Source organism: Pundamilia nyererei, unplaced genomic scaffold (assembly GCF_000239375.1).
Source record: "Pundamilia nyererei isolate P.nyererei 1_Seehausen unplaced genomic scaffold, PunNye1.0 scaffold00099, whole genome shotgun sequence".
NCBI classification, from domain to species: Eukaryota; Metazoa; Chordata; class Actinopteri; order Cichliformes; family Cichlidae; genus Pundamilia; species Pundamilia nyererei.
The window spans coordinates 337,733-359,685 of NW_005187500.1; the positions used below are offsets into that span (position 1 = coordinate 337,733).

Consider the following 21,953-nt stretch of genomic DNA (forward strand, 5'->3'; position numbering starts at 1 on the left):
GCGTCGACTATTAAATTAGTCGTCGACGATTTTAATAGTCGACATAATCGTGACTAGTCGACTAATCGTGGCAGCCCTAGTAATAAGTCTGCTATTGTGTGCAAATAGTAATAATTAATGTTTTCTAAAGAGAAGCGGTGTGTTTAGAAACACCTTCATCTGTATTTAAAATGATAAGAAAAAGCACCTGGGATGTGATGCTATATTATTGATCACTGTGTCGTACAGGAAATGTTTATTCAGTATTTCATTAGTGAGGTCCTTCATCATATTAGTAATTGCTGACAGAAATGGATCAAATGATGAATTAATCTGAAGTACATCTTAAACCTGTAATTATCCAGAGCAGCAAATAAAATGTTTTTGAATTTCAGGTTGTGTGTGAATTCTAATCCTGTACTTTTGATGTTACTTCTAATGCAAATCAAACCTGTGTCCTTGCTTCCTCGCAGGATGCTTTAAGGAACGGGCTGGTGGCCACCGAGGTGCTGATGTGGTTCTACATTGGAGAGTGCATTGGCAAAGGAGGCATCGTGGGCTACAATGTCTAAATTTTGGACTTTAAAGCATTTTTTTTCTTTTGAGCATTGTATGCTCAACCTACTCTATGAAATATGGGAACCAGTAAAGCTGTTGTGTTAAAAATCTGTTTTTGACTCATTAATTTAACCTTATTATTGAATTAATCTGCAGGTTTACTACAAAATGTTATTCCTCTGCTCAAAGCTGAGTTGAACGTGTGTAATCATCGTTACTGTTGCTGTCAGTAGGATTGTGCAAAAACTACCAACATGAAATCATGTCAGTTAAGTACTTTAATTTTGCAGCACTTATCTGCTAAATGTGAACAGTAGATGCGCTTTCCACTGCCAAACATTCATGCAGACACTCGCTCTGATGGATGCATCAGGGGCAGCTCACGGTTCAGTATCCAAGTGGACTGGATCATGTTCCAAATGGGAGACGAGCTGTGCTGCTGCACTTTAAAGGACTGCGTTTAAACTGGGCTGTATTGTATTTTCTGATGATATGGTGGATTTTTAACATCACTTCTGAGCAGAATAGTGTCACTGATAGGCTGAGGCCTTTTTTTTTTTCTCTTACGGTTTAGTTCTTACATTCAACCAGCAGAGGGAGCTGTGTGTCAATACTGCACAGCTCCCTCTGTGTAGTTTGAGATTTCAAAGGATGATGTGGAACACACTGCTAGTATTCAACATAAGACACACACACCATTTCTAATCCAGTAATGTATTTACATTTGGTGATCCTGTCGTCTTTGGTCCAGTTCTGCACACGGCTCACAAGACAAAGCTCTGTTCATTTGAGTTCTTTATTTAAATGCATCAATGTTGTTACAAAACAATTCTCTCTTTGATAGCAATTATACTCTGGCTGTCCATTATCTAAGTAAACATACACAAAATTAAATAAGGGTTAGTTCAAGTGGAAAAACTCATGTGACGACCTTTAGATAATATCACAACACGACCAAATGAAATGACAGCATTCTTGGAACAGTAGTGAAATTATAACAATGCACCTTCATAGTACTCATACCTGTCGTAGGAGTGCAATTTAAAAAGAATTATTCAATAACAATAGTGAACAACCTAATGACATCACAAAACTGACATTGTTAACTTTGTGTAAATCTATAGATGCAAATTATCAGCTAAAATGTTTAAAAGTATGTTATCATATTATCCAGCAGATATCATCAGACGCCAAACAGGATAACACTTTTCTTGTGTGACTATGCAGGAATTGTGTATTTCAATAATTCATATATATATATATTTGTTAAACTGCCATGAGAATATGATTTGACAGCTACATTCAAAGCTTAATACATGTGGTGTTCAAAAAAAGTGTATAGACATTTGGAAGAAGCATCATAAACCTTAAAAAATAAGCTGTGAGACATTTTATAATGGGTGCAAAAATAGATATTCCAAAAGCACTGGTGTATATTCGCAGAAATCTTTTTAAAACAGCTCAAATGCCAGCGTTCACTTGACGTTGCAGATCCTGACTGACGTTCCGACTCCAAAGCCCGGATAGAGGGGCTCGACAAATTTAGTCTCAAACCTGTGCAGGAGGGTCATGGTGTTGCCTATGCTGTAAAATGCCAACACCCCTGCAGTGTGGTCCAGGTACACGCCTATCCGCGGGGAGTGAGGACCATTGGCAGGCTTGTCCACGCGGTTGTGCCACGCTGAGTAACCGGAGTCATGGCAAAGCAGACTCCAGGACTTGTCGTTATAGCCCAGCAGACAGAGCGAACCTTTGCCCTTTCGACTGATGCTCTTATAAGCCACTCCGATGGAGAACTCCCCGCTCCACTCGATCTCCCAGTAGTAGCGGCCTCCAGATAGAGCTTCTCGGCACAGCACCTGGGCAAAGCTATCAAACCTCTCTGAGTTGTCTCCGTAGGACTGCAGCTCCCTGGTGCGGATAACTTTCCTGCTGTTCTCAGAGATGCAAAGCTCCTTGTAGGCCGTGTTATGATCTAATTTCAGTTGGCAGAAGTCTGAAGAAGGAAAGACAACATTGTTCACACGGTTTTGAATTGAATTCGATGTCAAGTTTTTAAAAGTTGAGCCTAATGTAGCTGTTTTACTGCAGAACAGAGCAGTGATCCTCAAATGGATGTGAGGTGCACCTCTGAAATATCTATGCTGTACATGAATTTAAAAAATACAGACTTAAATCCAGTAAAAATGCCGTTTTTACAAAGTGTTTGTCAGTTACAGATTTATTGTTTCATAACCTGCACGCTGATACACAGCGCTGCACTGCTGCATTTGACCTTTTCATAGAAGTCAAATGTTCTTTGTTGCTTTGAAGTGCTGCCTTATACCATAACTGATACGAGAGAAATGATTGAGGATATTAACCTCCAGCAAGAGACTTCTGTGCCATAAAAAAGTCAATGAGTGAAACGCATTTTCCTGAGATGTCATGAGCACAAGTAAAGCAGCACGCTGCAGTAAAATACAAACTGTCAAACTGACAAAAGTAGAAAAATGAATACTTGAGTACAAGTTATGTTCCAGAACAACTCACATTTCAGAAAATCAGCTCTGGTCTTTGGCTCTGGGGGAGTGTTGTCCACTGTCATTTCTTTGCCTGCACGTGAAATATCTCTTTGTTAGGTCACGGTGAACTTCATGCGCCCACACAAATGCCTGTAATTCTTTGGCTGGTGTGGTTTTGGATAATAATTAACTGCTATAGGAGCCTCACCTCTGCTCCTTCTGTCCAACGTTCGACTCTCTGTAGTGTAAACCGGGACCTCATTCACTGTAAAGTAGAAGATATACATGATTAGAAACCTGGAAGTTTTACTCTTTGTGTTCAACATTACGTTTGTGCTGCTCACACCTGACTTGGAAATCCTGAGCAGCTCCTCTCTGCCAAACTCCTCGAGGCGCTCCTTAATCTCAGCCACAGCTTTCCTGACAGCCGCGAAGGAGAAGTCGGGGTTCACGGTCACTCTGGGTATGAAGCCGTCATCAGTGGGGGTGCAGAGGTAGTTGAAGTTCTGGTGCAAACATGAGAGCCAATGAGAAATTTGAGGTAGTGTCACGTGGACGGTGACACGTGGGTGCCTGGGTTCTCAGTACTGTGAGTGTTATATTATGGAAATGTATTGATCTGCCCAATTTTTTAAAAAGGGCTCAATATTTCTTCACGGTGTCATCGTTAATCACTTATTAATAAGTATCCTGTTAGGCTGATATGACAGCTGTCGACACAGTTTCTTTAAGGCTGCGTGGTACCTGCAGGAAGTGGATGTGGTCCTCAGTGCTGTACAGCTGCTTGAGGCCAGACTCTTTTTTCTTCAGCTCATCAATCTCTTGTTCCAGACGCTCGATCAAAGCCTCGGATTGGCTGAAAGCAGCCTTCTCATTGATTCCAATCAGCTTGCTCACCTCTGACCTCATCCTCTCAATGGAGCGTATCATATCCTCAAACATCTTCTGGCTCTCCACCATGGCTCTGTGGGCGGAGTTCTGGGCAAAGCAAGCAGGATGTCATCGCTCTACAGCCTGATCTTCATCAGCCTGATCTAAACAATCTTGGGAGACTGATCTTGCTTTGTGTAGAAACTGATCCGGTTGTTCAGGCCTTACCTTGAGGGAATCCACCGCAGTCTTGAGCTCCTCCAGCTCCTTCACCCTCTCCTGGCATTTTTGTTTAATCTCAGCTTGGGAGACTCCCAAAAGTTTCTGCAGAATTAAGGAGTATTACAGAGATACGCGTTTTAATAATTTCCCAAGCATTTGTGCTCATGCTGGTAGCTAAACTGGCTTTAAGATTACTATCACGTAAAATGCAGCTGAATGTTGTTTTTAAAAAAGTTATGCCAAATGTAAAGCCTGCAAACATTCTTTCTCATCACGGAGTATCTGGTGTGGCCCTGTGGCGTCCTTAATAAGCCCCTCTCAAAGATCTTCTTAATACATCCCGCTTTTATCTCAGAGGGAGAGGGGAAAAATCTTTGGAGGAATTCTGGCCATGTCAGGAATGTGAATCTACCAGCGTCTGACTTTTAAAGAGACGTTTCAAGGTGCACGCAGCGCTGACATGCAGAATAGAAGGCTTCTAATTCAGCTTTTACTCGAGCCCACCAACCCATTCTTCAAGATAAGCTTGAGGAATGTGGGGAATCCAGGGAGGGGGAATCAACAGGAGAGGGGGAGGGGAGACGGAGCGGGAGATGGAGTGAGATGTGTTGGACTCAGGTTATAAATCTTTAGATGAGAGAAACCAGACTCATGTAAAGCCAACAGTGGGATAAAATATGCGTTCATGGCGGCACAGGACTCCTTTAGCCTGCATTAGCTGTAAAAACACTCCCTGATTACTCACACAGCTGCTACATTACAGTATCTATTGACATTCATGTCTATCCCACAGTGTGTTACAGGCGAAGTGAGTCATTTGAATGCACATTGCTCACAGAGATTGAATGTAGGTGTAGAGTGCCTGCACTCCCTGACATTCCTGCACCGCTGCACACTCACTCCCACAGGTGGGAACCAGCGCAGCAGAAAGAAGGCTGCACTTTCTGTGTGTTTATCCCACAGCTGGATCACCGCATTTTCTGGAAAGCCGCTTTCACGGCGCCTGTAAGACACGCCTCCGGCCAGTGTCCAGCTAATCACAGGGCTGGATTTGTTTTGGCGGCTGTGAACGCTCGCCAGGGTTGCTGATAGCCTTGGTGAAATGGGTCAAAGTACAATCACCAGTCGCAGTTCAGGGGAAGGAATTGAGAAAAACAGCCTGTTTGCTTTAGCTCAAGTTATTCCAGAGAGGATGTGCTCCTAACCTATCAAAGAAAACATTCAGCTTGCAGTCTCTCTCTCACTTGGTCTCTGTCTGTTAAAAGGAGGCATCAACAGACCCTGAGAGTTATTCTTACCTGCTTCTCGCCCCTCTCTGCCTCAGCAGACACGATGTCATGGCCCCTGTGCTCGCTGACTGTGCAGATGGCACAGATACACATTTGATCTGTGCGACAGAAGAGCTCCAGGGACTTCTGGTGCTGTGGGCAGATCTTCCTGTCCAAGTTCCCTAACTCGTCCACAAGCTTGTGCCTCTTGAACGTGGTTGATTCATAGTGTGGCTTCAAGTGCTTTTCGCAGTAGGATGCCAGGCAGTTGAGGCAGGACTTGACAGCCTTTAATTTCTTCCCGATGCAGAAGTCACAGGGCACGTCGTTTGATCCGGCGAAGACGCTCCCCTGGGACGTGCTGAGGTTGAGGTTCAGACCGCTCTTCTTGATCTTCTCTGCCACCATGCTCAGAGTGGCGTTGGGCCTCAGTACAGGCCTCTGGGTGAATGTGATCTTACACTGGGGACAAATGTAAATCCCTGTGTAGTCGGCTTCATTCCAGTAGCCACTGATGCAGTCCATACAGAAGCTGTGGCCGCAGGGGATAGCCACAGGGTCCCTCAGTAGGTTCTGACACAGAGAGCAGCTGAAGTAGTCTGGAGAGGTGTGATCAGCCATTGTGGTTTGGACTCCAAACAGTCAGCCCTGGAGAAACAGTCAGGGAGAATGCCAGGAGGAGATAGGGATTTCGTCGAGTGTGCCTGAAAGCCCGCCCTCGAGAGTGTGGTACAGCCTGCCAGAGACAGGACCTACTTGTATTTCTAAATTCCAAAAGGTTATTGATTGAAAGCAGGCAAGGCCCCTCCCCCGTCCTGTGAGTACATCGCGCCCTGCCCAGTTCAGATAAGCAGGTTGAACAAGGAGGGAGAGGAAAAAAGAGCAAAGCAGAGAGCAGACAGGAGAGCAGAGAGAGAGCAGAAATAAAGAGAGAATGAATGAAAAGTAAAACACCAAAGTCGTGACAATAAATGTGCAAGAAAATGTTTCCATTTCCCTGCAGCTTCCTCTTCTTTCACTCGCATTTCTCATGTGGCTCATCTGCGGGTGAGCTGCGCTCACACTTCTTGGCAGCTGCATTTCCACCTATTGTTGTCCCACAGAATCGCCATTGTCTTAAACCGGTTATAGTCCGACAAACATACATGCAGCCTAAGGTACTGAAGGAATTTCAGGGACCACCCAGTAAACAAACACGGTTTGAGAATGACCTCAAACGTCTCTGCTCACATCTGTCGTCAGAGAAACACTCATTTAAAAGTTGTAATATTTGTTCTGTAACTGGCCCGACTCGTCCGTTCACTCGTACGTGGCCGTTTGTATCTGCAGATATGCGGCTGGTTTCTGTTTTCAGTGGTAAGAAAACATTCACGTGTCAAACATAAACGCATGGGTGCAAATACTCAAACAGACGCATTCCTGTCGCGTCCAGGTGTTGTTGCGGTAGATGTCTCGCATAGTTGTGTACATATTTCACTCGAGTTACGTGGCAATGCAAAATGTCCCCCTCATAATTCCTGCACGTATGACTGGTTAGAACAAAGCAGGGGAAGAACTCCTGAGGTGACCCGACTCTCCACAGCGTGAAGTGTCTGCTGACATCACCGGCCTCTCATTAGCATTTCAATTAGGCCCAATCTGCTCCTACTTACACCAGTGTCCAACTCACAGGCATGTTTCCTGCTTGATATTACATTGAAAGTACACATTGTTAAAAAAAGAAATACAAACACTCTTTGAACACTGTTTGAAATTAGCTTCAAATAAAATTGTGCAATGTATGTTTGCCTGATCTGCAATCACATGGCAAAGTAATCTTAAGCTTCTAAAAGGTACATTTGCTCCACCTTCAATTCATAGCTTGCATTACTTCATACACGGGGTAGTTTCACCTCTCCGTATCTGGTCAGGTTTCTGATAAGCCAGTTTTCCTTCCTTCCTCCAGAGTAAAGGGAGCATTGTGCTTACAGATTAACCACCTGTTTTTGGACAGCACGACTGCCAAAGGGGAAAAATCTTTGAATCAAAGTTTTAAATGAGCGTGCTTGCTAGAAGAGTGAAAGCTTAACAGCACAAGTTTGGTCAAATGTATCCCGTGCTCCGAGGAAGCCAATCTGAAGCATAACAGTGTTTACAGTCAGTTTTATTAAGGTTTGAGCAGACGCCCACTTTAAAGAGTGGCAGGCTTGTTATCAGGCTGTTTTCTCCAACAAAGCAGACCGAAACTCCGCAGTCATCCACAGTCATATATAGTCCAAGTTCAAGGGGAAAGGTCACCCTTTATTAAAGTGCAGCAAGCATGGTTTCTTCAAGGTGAGCGCAGGAGAGCGCTGATCAAAGGAAACGAGTGAAATGAGAGCTTAAAAAGTGAAAATGCAGACATCGGTCATCAGTGCATACACAAGATTTCAGTGAAAAAGACTGTTGCAAGATTCAGAAGAAATGTTGCTTGACAGGATGCATAACTCAGATAGGGATGATCCAAAACGTAGAACAGCGTTCAAAGTGTCTAACAGCTCGTTCTGCGGCTCAGAACTGCATTCCCGTGTTTTCTCATTTGTTGTGGTAATGATAAGGATGTAGAGATGTGCACATCCTTTGTTATTGTTATGATATAAAGTTTTGGTTTGCTCGAAAGTGAGTCCTGAAAAAAAGAAGGGAACGGTATCAAATCCTTACACGATCATTGTTAGGCGCTATTTTAGGTCGTGATGCAGCTAAACTGTTTATAAGGAAACCTGCAGCCAGCAGCGAGCCACGACAAGAACATCAGCAGAACGTAACGCTGGAGTCGGGGGATAAGGAGAGAGCGACGGTCTGTGGCCAGCAGCAAAGCCTCGGTGGTGTCTTGTTGTCGCCTCTTCAGTGAACCTGCCAAAGATCCACAATGGTTTATGCTCCCATGCTGACATCCTCACAGCTGAACTTTGTGTCATGATGCTCGAGAGCCCTCTTTTTGAGCAACGCGGAAAAAACTGAATCACAAAGTCAGAGAACTTTAAAAGAAGCTAAGATCTCAGCGCTCTCTGTTTCTACACCCCTGTAGGGAGAGGTCGAGTCACATGGAAGGAATAAACTCTGACAGATGCTTATTTGACCTTTTTGCTCCGATCACTGTGTTTGCTGGAACTGGATGAAAAAACAAAACTATGCACAGATGACAAAGTGAAATATCGTCTCGTAGCTCCAGACAGTTTTTCTCCTCCAAAGAATCAAACAAAGACATTTTTTTGTTTTATGGAAACGAAATCAGAAAACAGAAAATCTGCCATCAGGACAGACATGCTTTCTATTGCATCACTAGCAGTTCTATTGTCAGTTTAAAAGGGTGTGTTGCATGTCACTGGCATGTAATCAGATTACAAACAGATGAGCAGTGTTACAGAGCACAAGTTACAGACTGTCCTAAAATGATTCAGCATAAAATAAGAAATGAAATTAAAGAAATCCTGTGAAAAGTCGATGTAACTTTACCCTAAACTAACACTGACTTTAAATAAGTTAACTGCAGAGAACAGTGATGGAAATCCTTTGAATGCCAATGAACTTGAAATAAAATAAGTAACTTTTACAAACCAGAGATTACATAAAGATATTTGTGATGCTTTTTCCAATATCAGTTCACAAAGTTTTGAATCACCTCCAGTGAGGAGCGTAACCACAGCCAGAGCAGCTTTGGTTAAATGCTACGTGTGGTCATACATGTCAGCTGCAGTTACTGTTGTTCACAGCCGACCCTGTAATGCTGTTTAGACCCTGCTGGCTCTCACACAAAGGAATCTTTTAAGCAGGCTTTCTTGGCCCTTCTGTTATCTCGGCTATCAAGTGTAGTTGCATTCCTATCCGACACTGAAACTCCGGCCGGGAGGCGTGTTCGCCGCAAAGTAAAATATACAGAGGGAAGGATTTTGTGTGTGTGCAGAAGATGATACACTATTAAATACTTTAGCTTCTTATTGGTGGAAACGTTACAGTTGAGTTCGTGTATATGAGAGCTGTGGCATCCTGTCAGAGGAAATCAGTGGCAAAGCAAAGTAAACGCGGTTAATAATTAACTGGTCACGGGTGAAGTCAACTTTAGCAAATCCAACAGACTGAATCTGACCGGAGCTCGCAGAAGGTTTTACTCACTCGTTTACATTTGATGCCATTTTATTTATTTTGTTATTACACATCTTATTCCCTGAAATGTGTAACACCTGTTTTATGGCTTTTCTTTCACTTCTGTTAAAAAACAAATAATGCTTCAGTTCCTGTAAATATTACGTGGTATCCTTTGATTACACATCGTTGCTGCTCAAAATTTCCTATCTTAGTTTGGACCTTTTGTTTTTTACAGTGTCAAAATGTAATAAATGGAAACTACAACTCTTTGGATCAAATATTTTCAGATCGCACATATCATTCATTTTCTCAGCATTCTGCAACACGTGGATCTACTCATTGTGTCCTTTTCTTTCTCCGCCCTTGTTTTACTGGTTTCGGCTCAACCTGTTTATCCTCCCTCTCTGTTTACTCTATATAAGTTGCACCCGCACTACCTGTGCAGTCACTTTGCCACAGTGCTGACACAAGTGAGGCTCTGACTTCACATCATCTTCTCGGCGTTAGAGGGAAAAGAAGCAAACTGCCTCCATGTCTTTTGACCAAGACACCTGCTACCTTTGTAAGGAATATCTCAGGGACCCTGTGTCCATCCCATGTGGCCACGTATTCTGCTCCATCTGCCTGAAGACATACTGGGATCATGCTGAACACACCGGCTCGTTCAACTGCCCGGAGTGCAGGGTTTCCTACAGCAAGAGACCAACTCCGAGGCGCGTCGGAGGCTCAAGGAACTCCACGCTCCAACGCAACTCGGAGTCCTTTCCGCCTCCACCTCCGTCCCCCGACTACAACGTCGCTGGACCCCAGGATGTAGGTTGTGACATCTGCGTTGGGAAGAAGCACAAAGCCATCAAGTCCTGCCTGATGTGTCTGGCGCACTACTGCGAGAAGCACCTGAAGCCCCACTACGAGTCGGCCACCTTTAAGAGGCACAAGCTGGTGGATGAAATCGGCCACCTGGACAGGCAGATCTGCCCGCAGCATCAGAAGGGTCTGGAGCTGTTCTGTCGCACCGACCAGATGTGTATCTGCGTGCTGTGCACGGTGAAAGAACACAAGGGCCACGACATGGTGTCAGCTGAGCAGGAGAGATCTGAGGAACAGGTAGGCAACACCCTCGTACCGGTCCTCCTTTGGTTCAACAATAACGCTAAAACGTGTGACAAATAAGGGTCAAATATTCCGCATTAAAGCTGTAACACGGTGCACTACAGCAGTTAAAGGGTGGGGAGCAAAGCATGAAAGAGCAGCAACAATAGACGCCCATTCATGCAAACAAAGATAAAGGTGTTGGCGTCCAGTGAACCTGGACTCCTGAACTTAAAAGCCAAACATTTAAGCTAATTTTTTTAGACGATTTCATATATTTGAGTTACTTCTGCGTAAAGCTCTTGTCATAATAATCTTCAATGTTTCAACTGTCTTATAGCAACGGCTGGGTGCCACCCAGGCTGAGATCCAGGAGAGGATTCACGATCGCCTGAAACAGATGGAGGAACTAAAACACGCGGTGGACTCTCTCAAGGTTTGTGCCGCAATCACCGTCATTATCATCCATCAGACAGATACGAGCACTCTGACCGCTACAGGCTGAGCGGAAGCTAACAGCACTGACAGCATTCCTTCTTCTAAGTGTGTCATCGTAAAAACCGGTGTGACACCAGTTCACCTTACGACACACTCCAATGTCTCCTGTGCAGAACTCAGCCCAGAGGGCGCTTCAGGAATGTGAGAAGATGTTTGGCGACATGATGCGCTCCATTGAGAGGATGCAGCAAGAGATGGCAAAGCTGATATCCTCCAACAAGCGGGCGGCACTCAACAACGCAGAGAGCCATCTGGAGCGTCTGAGTCATGAGATCGCTGACCTGAAGGCGAGAGACAACGAGATCACCCAGCTGTCTCGCACCGAGGACCACATCCACTTCATCCAGGTAACTGGCAGCTGCCAGCGGCTCAGGAAGGCATGCTCATGAAGATAAAAATATAATCTGACAGAATCAGTGTTATCTTACTTTTATATTGTTGTTAGAGTTACCACATGCTGATAGCACAAACAGAGGCCGAGGAGCTGCCGTCGGTGAGCGTCAACCCGTACTTCTCCTTCGGCCCGGTGACCAAAGCCGTCTCTGAGCTGAAACAGCAACTGAATGAATCCAGCAATGACGAACTGGTTAAGGTAGCCAAGACAGGTGAGCGTGAAGACTGACGTCTCGATGTTCACAGAACAGATGCAGCAGGGAATCTGACTACTGCAGGGTGATGTTGCTGTAATCTCACTGTGTTATTTCAAACATATGAAGAAAGCACGATGACTGAGCGGCTTTTCTGTATTTGCAGTTAACAAAATGACCTTCTGTGAGCTGGAGGATTCCAAGAAGAAACAATATCAATCAATAAAAAGTGAGTCAGTCTTTCAAGAGCATCATTTCACAACTTGCTCATACACACAACAATGAATGAGGGCGGAACAACTTTAGCACAGAGTCAGGCTAAAGCCAGGAGATGTGGTGTTGAGTCATAACGCTCAGGCGTGTCATCATCTGGCCCTGTTTCCTCAGTTCTTTCCATTCTCCTGTTAGATTGCTTTACGAGGTGTTTGCCTGATCACTGATAGTGTGACGAGAACGTGACCTCCTGCACACGTATTAGCTGTTCAGGTGCAGCACATTAAAAACTGCTGACACACAACTCTGTCTCATTTTCTGTGTTTCCTCTCACAGGTGACGAAGCTCCCGTGTACAAATCTGTGCCAGTCAAGGAGCCTCAGTACAGGGAGGACTTCCTGAGATGTGAGTCTCTGCTCTGACCCACACTGTTCACCGTTCTCTCTGCTCAGTTCACTGCATGACGCATATTAGATGCTGACGAGGTTCTCTGTCAGACCCTGTGGCTGACCACAAAATCTGCTCTTAGAAGCTACTGTTAGTCCTACAGTGTTGACAGAGGTTGGGACTGATTCACTGCAAATATTGCACAGCTATGTCATCTTTACTTAAGCTGCATTTTAACCTCCTGCAACACGAGCTCTTGTTTGGGATGCATTTTTCATTTCTCCAAATTTTCTCGAAGCCAATAAGTAAAAAAAGAAGCATCGCCTTTGAACAGAAAGGTTTTTAAATACATAAATATATTAAAAAGTATGTCCTCGATATAGAGACAGTGGGTTTGTTTGGCAGCATAACACAATATAGTTTTATGGTCATTATTAACAGAGTGTAAAGTATTGATTTTGTAAGATGGAGTGTAAGTCTAAATGTAATGTTCCCATATGAGGACACGGTCTCAGGAGGTTAATCCAGCTTTCAGCAGAAATCTTTGGGGCCTCTCAACTTTAGCGCTGGGAGAAACTGCATAGTCATTGACTCACGTCACAGCTGAGAAAGGTCTTTGCTGGAATTCTGTTTGTGGTCAAACTCACAAACAGTGTTTGATACCTTTGGCGTTCCAGATCATAGGCCGGGCAGATCTAGCCGAGGGCGCCGGGTGTCCCACCAGCTGTGACCTGCAGAGGTGGAGGTACACAGCAGTCAGGTGACTATTCTGATTTCCGTGTCCAGCCAGAGGGTCTCTTGCTTTTCCTTCAAAGTGTGTTTTGCAGAAGTTATTTAAACTTCTACCGCAGTGAGTAGAAGTTTAACTGAGATGTCGATGACGTTCTGCTGCTGCTTTGGAGTGGGGTGCTTCAGCTGCTGTAGGACAGATGCTTTGGCTCTATTTGCTTTCCTCATTTACGTTTATCCCAGACTGATTTAAGTTCAGCATTGTTGAGTAAACAATGAACTTGTCTTCCACCCATCTTTAGATGCTTGCCAGCTCACTCTGGACCAAAACACAGCCTACAGACAGCTTTACTTGTCACGAGGGAACAGAAAAGCTGCCCTCAAGAGAGACCCCCAGTCCTACCCTGACAGCCCTGCCAGGTTCGACTCCCTGCCACAGGTCTTGTCTAAGGAGCCCCTCTCTGGAGGCACCTACTACTGGGAGGTAGACTGGAGTGGGGAGGGGGCTTCCATCGGCATCGCCTACAAAGGCATCAAGAGATCGGGCTACAGTGACAGCTGCCGCATCGGCTACAACCGCAAGTCATGGAGCCTTTTCTGCTCTGATTCCAGTTACTCAGCCCGCCACAACAAGGACCAGCAAGAGGTCAGCGCGCCCTACTCCTCCCGCATCGGCGTTTTCCTGGATCACGCCGGGGGTACTCTCTCATTCTACGCTGTTGGGGAAACCATGTCTCTAATCCACCGCTTTAATGCCTCCTTTAGTGAACCTGTCTATCCAGGCTTCTGGGTTTGGTATGAGTCAGCCATTACCATTATCCAGCTGTGATTAAGTAACACATCCAAAGATCAGTGGGTGTGGAATGATGCAAAGTACTGCTGTTGTGAGAAAACATGCTTTTGTTTTTTCTGATATTAGATCGTTGTTTTGTTTGGTGTCCGATATGTGCTGATGGGGGAAACGAGGCTCGAAGAGCAAATATTCAGCAAATCAACATGTGTTCAGTGTAAAATCAGTTGCAGAAAGTCAATGAGCATTTACTAATTCAGAAATAATATAGTATATGCATATTTACACTAGAATTCAAAATAATGAACCTTGTACAATGTGATGACCATTTGTGATATTTTGCTTTTTTTATCAAATAAACTCTTGGTAACAAGCACGAGCTGTGATGCGGATTTTTTCCTCTCATTTCTTCTACGATGACGAGCTTCCTAACTCACTCTTCAAGCTAATCAGCTCTGAGCCAGATCTGTAAGATCTTTAAAAGGCAGACATTTCCTGCCATTAGCAACGTCACTCACAGTGCAATTATTTAATAAGCAAATGTAAAATAGACCCAGCTTTGAGTGTGGACTGGGAGGAGATGGTGTGTTTGTGTGTGCTTAAAGCACAGTGTTTTGAAAAGCAGCTGAGAGGTCATTAAGGAACTCTACAGGAACAGGCGAGGTGTACCTGAGAGGTTTCTGTGACGCTTAAGACTCGTTCAGCTGAGTGGAAGTATGACTGAGTCCTAATGTATCGTCAAGTTCTTCATTAAAAAGTTCTGAGTTAGTTTAGTTTTTTTACATTTATTATTCTTTTATTTATTTAGTTAGTTTGGTTTTGTTATCAAAGTTTAAAATGAAATAAAAATTGTTCTGAGTTAGTGTAGCAACTCAGGAGCACCGAAATGTACCTTTTACCGTGCAGCAGTCGCTCTGCTGTGATGTTTAAATAAAGCGACTTCAGTTTGTGGCCTCTTAAGCCTGGGCCTTGAGGTGGAGCTTGAAAGGTCTAGTGGAGAGGATATGAAAACCCCTCCAGAAACCTTGAGATTATAATCAGCAGGCAGGCTTTCCCATTGTTCAATAATACTGCAGTCTTGATTTGTAAGCTTTTAAAATTACTTTTTGCAAATATGAAGCTGAGCTTGAGACAAAGACGACAATAAAAATCTCAAACTCATCTCCATAGTTTGGATTATAATATTTCTCAGTTTAAAAAATGAAAGAGGCTTTTACACTAAGATGAATGAAGCGGAGCCTGTTTATCCGGCCTACTGCATCATCAACACCACTCTGCAAAAACTTTGGCTTCAACTTCGAAATTCTTCAACCTTTAATATAACTCGGGGCTCTTGCAGCCTCTGGTGGACAAACACCTGCAGTACTAAGTTTGAGCAGGTTTTTTATCGTGGCTGAAGTGAAAGCTTCCGCTGTTAGCGTGAACAAACAGTAACTAAAACAGAGCAAAGTGCTTCCTTGGCTGGTCCAGCTTACGTACAGTATGACATTGACATCTCTACAACATCTCAGTTCCGTAACCCAGCACATTACACCAGTAAATATTAAAGGTTTTACGTTTTCTTCTTGCAACAAAATAGCCCGTCCGTGGAAAAGGGAGTTAAAGGGAGCCTAGCACACAGTTTAACCACTCTGGACTGAAACGGCTACACGGATTCAAATGTCCATAATATAATCCAGGACACCGGTAAGGTTTCCTGCCACTCCCTGTAAATCACAAGCTCGTGCTGTCCTTTTACCATCGAGTCCATAGAGGGCAGTCAACCCAAACATCCCCTAGCAGGGGAAAAAAAGAAAAGAATCTGTTTCTGTACGGACGCTTTTAATCTGCGCACCATTAGAAAGAAGCGCCGCATTCTCACATTTTCGCAAGTGTGGCTGCACAGGTGAGTGTTCATGCGATCAATATAAACAGTGTTAACTCCAGGCTTTCGCACCGTGGTGTTACACGATGTGTCCTGTAGGATCATCCTTCCATGTTCTGTCGAACATCACGTCTTCGTCTTGCTAAGCAGGAGTTACTCAAAGAAGAAAGCTTTGAATGGAGCTAGCTAATTTGCTAACATAACATTAGCTGGCGTTAGCATTACTTGGCACTATCCTTGCTCTGTTTACTTGGCGCCAAACGAGATTTGTGGATTTCGTGTACCACGTTATTAAATCTGTGTTATGGCGATACCCGAGCTTTCCGTTGCTTATATGAAAAAGTAAAAATATGAAGAATAAAAAGCCTTAGAAACCAGGCTAACGTAACGCTAACACTGTTCTTACTCTGTTGTGGCATGCGCTCAACTCTGTCACTATGACAACCAACTGACCAGGACGGGCTCTTTTAAAGTGTTAATTGTTTGACAATCTAACTATTTAATGTTGTGGTAGTCTTATCACCAAAGCGTTTTGTTTTTTAACATTTATTTAATAGTGACTGGGTTGTATGTCGTTAAAACGTCAGTAGAAATATTTGAATCTCTTGCTGGAGCAAATTTTTTTTTTATCTGTTGTTTGACATTCTGACATGGAGTGGGATACTCTGAAGGTCTAATACTGCGAAATGCCTGTTTTTAAATGTAAAAGTAGTGGTAGGAAACCGGGCAGGATCACTCTATAGTGATTAATGAATGATCTTTCTGCTTTTAATACAGATGGCAACTACAAAGGTTCCAGAGGTTCGTGACATCACACGAATCGAGAGAATTGGTATGACTGAGACCCGGAAACACATGATGATTGGTTACTGTGTGATAGTGCTGTGATAGGTGCACATGGTACCTGATTTTTGCGTTTTTTTACTTCCTGTGACTCACATTATTTTATCTGTTTTCACCTTGTTGTTTAGGTGCACATTCTCACATTCGTGGCCTTGGTTTGGATGATGCTTTGGAACCAAGACAGGTAGCGTTAAGTCTTTAAATGCCTTTTTTCTCTCTTTCTTAAGGGGCATGTAATGGATTTGTGACTTAAATATTCTGTGTCTGTGTTGAGGAGATGTGCCTTTTACATGTCTATGTTCAATTCCAGGTGTCTCAGGGGATGGTTGGCCAGTTGGCCTCCCGTCGAGCTGCAGGAGTCATCTTGGAGATGATCAAAGATGGCCACATTGCTGGCAGGGCAATACTGATTGCTGGCCAGCCTGGCACAGGAAAAACTGCAATTGCTATGGGTAAGATCTCCACTGGAAGCCTCCAGAACATAATATTAGCCCCAGCTAGAAGAGATATTGGTTTCTTGGATTGATGGGATTGGCTTAGGGTACATTTTTGTTGCTCCCAGCTTGATTGGCAAAGTGTGGGTTCAGCTGAGACTTTGTTTTTGATTTTTGGGGGTTTTTCCAATGCAGGCATCGCCCAGTCTCTTGGCCCTGATACACCCTTTACAGCACTGGCTGGTAGTGAGATCTTCTCCCTGGAGATGAGCAAGACTGAGGCACTTAGCCAAGCTTTTAGAAAAGCCATCGGAGTAAGGATCAAGTGAGTGAGCAAATGCTGTAATAGAGTTTGGTAAATCTTCTTATACGAAAAGAACTGCTATTAACTGTTTTTGTTTTTTAACAGAGAGGAGACGGAGATCATTGAAGGAGAGGTGGTCGAGATCCAGATTGACAGACCAGCCACAGGAACGGTAAGCAGCTTCCACTCGTAATATAGTGAACCCAGTCTTTTTATGTGGTTCTTTGGGAAGTATTTTATTGGTCACACCAGGGTTGGGTGATATGTAAACATTTTCCAGCCTACAGTCGTCCGTCCAGTAATCGACAATGGGCGATATATTTGCACCTGTGCAGACTTTTTGATGGGCGGAGCAATGTAGTCATGCACAGACTGATTTGCACGTTTACAACACAGAGGAAGTCCAAACATGGATGAACTAATTTCCCCCCAAAATTAGGGCTGTAGCGTTAACGTGTCAATCATCACGACACGGCAAACTGCCCGAAATGCGTTGACAGAGACATTTTAGGGATTTCGACTCAGTCTGCGCTCCTGATGGGTTACTTGTTAATCGCGTTAGTCGTGATGACGGCGCGTTAACGCTGACAGCACTGAAAAAATATGAAGTCGCCAATTTGGGATTTTTAAACCGCGTGCTTGTGCGGCTTGTGCAGACGTATAGTGCGAGCAAAGCACTCAAACACGGCTAACTTGCATGAGCACGTACGTGTCCACCATGCAGCTGAGTATGCTAGGCTATCACCAACTTCTGCAGCTACATCGTTATTAGCAAATTTACTCATGGGCAAATAAATAAATCGTCCTTGTGAAAACGATCGCTGATGGGCTGAGCCTGTCGTCGACATGTTCGTCCAATCGCACAACCCCAGGTCACACCAGTGGTAATCGCTTCTGCCAGTCTGCCCCAGCACAGCTGCGGCTACAACTGCAGCTGCCTCCACCAGTGTGTGAATGTGAGTGAATGAACAGTGGAAGTGTACAGCGCTTTGAGGGTCTTGAAAAGCGCTATATAAATGCAATCCATTATTATTATTATTATTATTATTATTATTATTATTATTATTATGATACTTCATATAACTTACTGAGAAGTTTGTGCCTTGGATCAGGGTGCAAAGGTGGGCAAGTTGACGCTAAAGACTACGGAGATGGAGACGATCTACGACTTGGGCAACAAGATGATTGACAGTTTGAGTAAAGAGAAGGTGCAAGCGGGGTAAGTTCAGTAGGTGATCTTGTTACAGGACCTGTTATGTGACATGAATGTTATATGAAGTTTTACAGCATCACTCAGACTTGCACAGGACTCGTGTCTTCTGAGCGTTTCTGTTGCTTTTCTCTCAGAGATGTTATCACCATCGATAAAGCCACTGGAAAGATCACCAAGTTGGGGCGCTCTTTCACCAGAGCCAGAGACTACGATGCCATGGGAGCTCAGGTCTGTTGTCACAGCGCTCAGATCGTGCTGTTGGATGATGCAGTATTTTAAAATCTTTACCATCTTTTTAGACACAGTTTGTACAGTGTCCTGAGGGAGAGCTGCAGAAGAGAAAAGAGGTGGTCCACACAGTGTCGCTCCACGAGATCGATGTCATTAACAGTCGCACACAAGGCTTCCTGGCTCTTTTCTCTGGAGACACCGGAGAGATCAAGTCTGAAGTCCGCGAGCAGATTAATGCCAAAGTGTGTGAGTGGAGGGAAGAAGGAAAGGCCGAGATCATTCCAGGGGTGAGTGTTTTTATATGCTTCTATTTGCTTTTCACGAGTTTCTGTTAAACGTTTCTCTCTTGTTGTAGGTGTTATTTATTGATGAGGTGCATATGCTGGACATGGAGTGCTTTTCCTTCTTGAACCGTGCCCTGGAGAGTGACCTCTCCCCAGTTCTCATTATGGCCACCAACAGAGGCATCACTCGGTACTGTTTTCCCAAACCGTACTGCTTTCAGTCAGCCTTCCGCTTCAGTAAAGGTAATACTGAATAATTTGGGTGTTTCATTAGTAATGTGCTACTCACTCGTCTCCCTGCAGAATCCGTGGAACAAACTATCAGAGCCCTCACGGCATCCCCATCGATCTCCTCGATCGGCTGCTCATCATCGCCACCTCCCCTTACACCGAAAAAGAGACGAAGCAGATCCTGAAGATCCGGTAAAAACGCGTGTTCATAATCAGCAGACGCTTCCATCTTCTGCCGCAGATGAAATGTAAAGCTGAGGTTTCCGTTTCAGGTGTGAGGAGGAGGATGTGGAGCTGAGCGAGGAGGCTCACACGGTCCTCACTCGTATCGGCATGGAAACGTCACTGCGCTACGCGATCCAGCTGATCAGCACCGCAGGGCTGGTGTGTCGTAAACGCAAGGCAAGCTCGATGTGAACGACTTCAGCAGCTGCACGTGTATCACATCCATTGCTTCTTTAGTTTTGTCACGTTGACTCTGTTGGTGCCGTTTGTTTTTTGCAGGGCACAGAGGTTCAGGTAGAAGACATTAAAAGAGTTTACTCTCTGTTCCTGGATGAGGCCAGATCCTCTCAGTACATGAAGGAGTATCAGGATTCCTTCCTCTTTAATGAAACACGTGAGTTTGCTGTTCGTTCTCTGTATCAGCAGCTCGTGCGTTCACACAAGTTAAACGCTGGTTTTCACCCCTCGTGGGAGTAACTAGTGTAGATTTTAGGTTTAGAATACTAAAAGTGATCTGAGGAGAAAAACGCTGTGAAACGGCGTTATTCCCAACTCAGTGCTGCAGTCGTGCTGGAAAAGAAGGCGCTCGGTTTTCTTTCTGTGTGAATATGCAGGTTTGACATGACATGATGAACAGATGTTCTTATGTTTCAGAAACAGCTGCTATGGACACCTCGTAATGAAGACGATGCTTTCTCTTCCTCCTCTGTGAAGTTTTTTTATGCTGTTCGCCGTCATCTAGTGTTGGTGTCGATTCACAACCGGACTTCTTCCCAAATTTGAGTTTAGCCTCTTGAATTAACCGAATTAGACTGGAGGTGGACACAGAATTGTCCTTGATCTCCACACTGTTTAAATTCACATCTATTGGACTGAAATTCAATCACATTTTGAAATGACCCCAGTCCTTCATCTCTGAGGCCTTGTGGCGTGAATACCCATCCCTTAAGTGTTTGTTTTATGTTGTTGACCTTTTACATGGTTTAATTTTATGAAAATAAGTAAACAAGCTTTTCTAAGCATATTGAGATTCTTTCTTTCTTGTCCTTTAAACTTGAAAGCTACGAAACAGTTTTTCACGTTTAAAGTTAGCTTTTGGAGGTGCAGGCTCACATAAACATGAGAATGATGCGTCTGCCTGACCAGGCGGTGGTGCAGTCTGCTCAGGATTGATCAGTGATCAGTTTATTACCCCGGCTGAAGAAAAAAACGTTTGGATGTAAAATTTAAAACAAAATCACTCATAACGTTTATCACTAATAAAATAGTTACAGTTGCTACCACAAGGGGGAGCTCAAAGATCTTTACTGTAAGCCTGGTCCTGAGAAACCATGCACCGTGCAAACCGCTGGGATGCCTGCGAGCCCTTAGTGTGCATTTTAATGAGCAAATTGAACAGCACTGCATACAGCCTAAAAATATCTTCCTGTTGAATCACTTCAGCGTGTTTGATGCGTGTCGTCCTGTAAATGTCCTGCTTGAGTCTGTAGGTGTATAGCAGGCTTTGACACTCACTCTAGATTTTCCTGTATTCATGGTTAGACCCTGCGAGTCTCGTCATCCTTGTCATGTCATATTTGACATGAGTATTTAACCAGAAATCTGACACAGGGTTCAATCAAATCATGTTTTCAAAGTGAGTGTATTTTATCTAAGTCATAAATTGTTGACAATGTGACAATAAATAAGTAGTTAAAGTGCTGTTTGGTATGTGGGCATATCAAACGTATTATAAAAACTGTTACATTGAATAGATCACACTGGATTTTTGGTCCCATAGTCATATATGTCACATTTAATATGTATTTTTTAACAGGTTTCTTCCTGTTAAAAGGGAGTTTTTCCTTCCCACTGTCGCCAAAGTGCTGCTCATAGGGGGTCATATGATTGTTGGGTTTTTCTCTGTATGTGTTATTGTAGGATCTACTGCACAATACACAGCACCTTGAGGCGACTGTTGTGACTTGGCGCTGTATAAATGACAGTGAATCGAATCACTCCATTTCTACATGGAAATGAAACCAGTGAATCTTCTACATTCAGTGTTAACATATGTTGGACAGCCACATTCAAATGTCTGCGATAGGCCAGTATCTACCAATAGCATCACCAGCAACCTTCAGCTGAAATGGGAATATCACCTGACTGTTTCAAACCAATCAGAGCATGTTAATCAATTTTACCTACATATGGTCAGAGAGCAGTGCAGACTGCCTGCTCTCATGCATATTTAATGTTTAGTTGGTGTCTGGCAGAGAGTTCTTACCCTGCTGCCTACATCCCATAAATCCCTCAGTCCCACGAGGCTTCTGTTGTGCTGCCGCCTACCACCACACCCGATGATTCTCCCACTGGATTTGGGCCGAGACAAACTTCCCAAGGAGCCAGCCTCACTGTTAGCATATGGTGACGCCTTTATCGTGTCCGTCGTTATCAGGAGCCACGTAAACTGAATCCTCTTCCTCTGCAGAATTAAGAACCGTCTCATTTAATATGGATTTGAATACACTTGACCTCAGGACA

At 44.0% G+C, this 21,953-nt stretch overlaps 4 protein-coding genes across 7 annotated transcripts in view; 3 read left to right on the plus strand and 1 right to left on the minus strand.

The window, feature by feature from the left end:
- The window catches only part of atp5l (ATP synthase, H+ transporting, mitochondrial F0 complex, subunit g), an 8,785-nt gene extending 8,138 nt beyond the window's left edge, over window positions 1-647 (plus strand). Inside the window, exon 3 of the mRNA XM_005740308.2 lies at window positions 453-647. Within this exon, the coding sequence (XP_005740365.1) occupies window positions 453-551 (99 nt within the window). The 3' untranslated portion in view covers window positions 552-647. The remainder of the gene's footprint in view (window positions 1-452) is intronic.
- Window positions 648-1,319: 672 nt separating this feature from the next.
- Window positions 1,320-6,315, minus strand: ftr82 (finTRIM family, member 82). Its single transcript, XM_005740309.1, has 7 exons — window positions 5,432-6,315; window positions 4,140-4,235; window positions 3,786-4,019; window positions 3,388-3,547; window positions 3,250-3,306; window positions 3,070-3,132; window positions 1,320-2,533 (listed from the first exon to the last, which is right to left on the minus strand). The coding sequence occupies exons 1-7, from the start codon at window positions 6,020-6,022 to the stop codon at window positions 2,013-2,015; spliced, it is 1,722 nt and encodes a 573-aa protein (XP_005740366.1). The 5' UTR covers window positions 6,023-6,315; the 3' UTR covers window positions 1,320-2,012.
- Window positions 6,316-9,602: 3,287 nt separating this feature from the next.
- ftr83 (finTRIM family, member 83) lies at window positions 9,603-14,170 on the plus strand. Of its 2 annotated transcripts, XM_005740311.1 has the most exons (8): window positions 9,603-10,612; window positions 10,938-11,033; window positions 11,209-11,442; window positions 11,541-11,700; window positions 11,849-11,911; window positions 12,232-12,300; window positions 12,960-13,042; window positions 13,314-13,379. In XM_005740311.1, the coding sequence occupies exons 1-7, from the start codon at window positions 10,037-10,039 to the stop codon at window positions 13,010-13,012; spliced, it is 1,251 nt and encodes a 416-aa protein (XP_005740368.1). In that variant the 5' UTR covers window positions 9,603-10,036; the 3' UTR covers window positions 13,013-13,042; window positions 13,314-13,379. The 2 variants fall into 2 exon arrangements, with proteins under 2 accessions (XP_005740368.1, XP_005740367.1); XM_005740310.1 differs by lacking the exon at window positions 12,960-13,042 and having other exon boundaries at window positions 13,314-14,170.
- A 1,328-nt stretch (window positions 14,171-15,498) lies between these two features.
- ruvbl2 (RuvB-like AAA ATPase 2) lies at window positions 15,499-20,460 on the plus strand. Of its 3 annotated transcripts, none has more exons than XM_005740314.1 (14): window positions 15,499-15,686; window positions 16,443-16,497; window positions 16,637-16,692; window positions 16,819-16,960; window positions 17,138-17,267; window positions 17,352-17,418; window positions 18,359-18,465; window positions 18,594-18,687; window positions 18,759-18,977; window positions 19,046-19,164; window positions 19,278-19,397; window positions 19,478-19,607; window positions 19,710-19,824; window positions 20,085-20,460. In XM_005740314.1, the coding sequence occupies exons 2-14, from the start codon at window positions 16,443-16,445 to the stop codon at window positions 20,108-20,110; spliced, it is 1,380 nt and encodes a 459-aa protein (XP_005740371.1). In that variant the 5' UTR covers window positions 15,499-15,686; the 3' UTR covers window positions 20,111-20,460. The 3 variants fall into 3 exon arrangements, with proteins under 3 accessions (XP_005740371.1, XP_005740369.1, XP_005740370.1); XM_005740312.1 differs by lacking the exon at window positions 15,499-15,686 and adding an exon at window positions 16,117-16,336; XM_005740313.1 differs by lacking the exon at window positions 15,499-15,686 and adding an exon at window positions 16,117-16,336 and having other exon boundaries at window positions 20,091-20,460.
- Window positions 20,461-21,953: the final 1,493 nt, after the last annotated feature.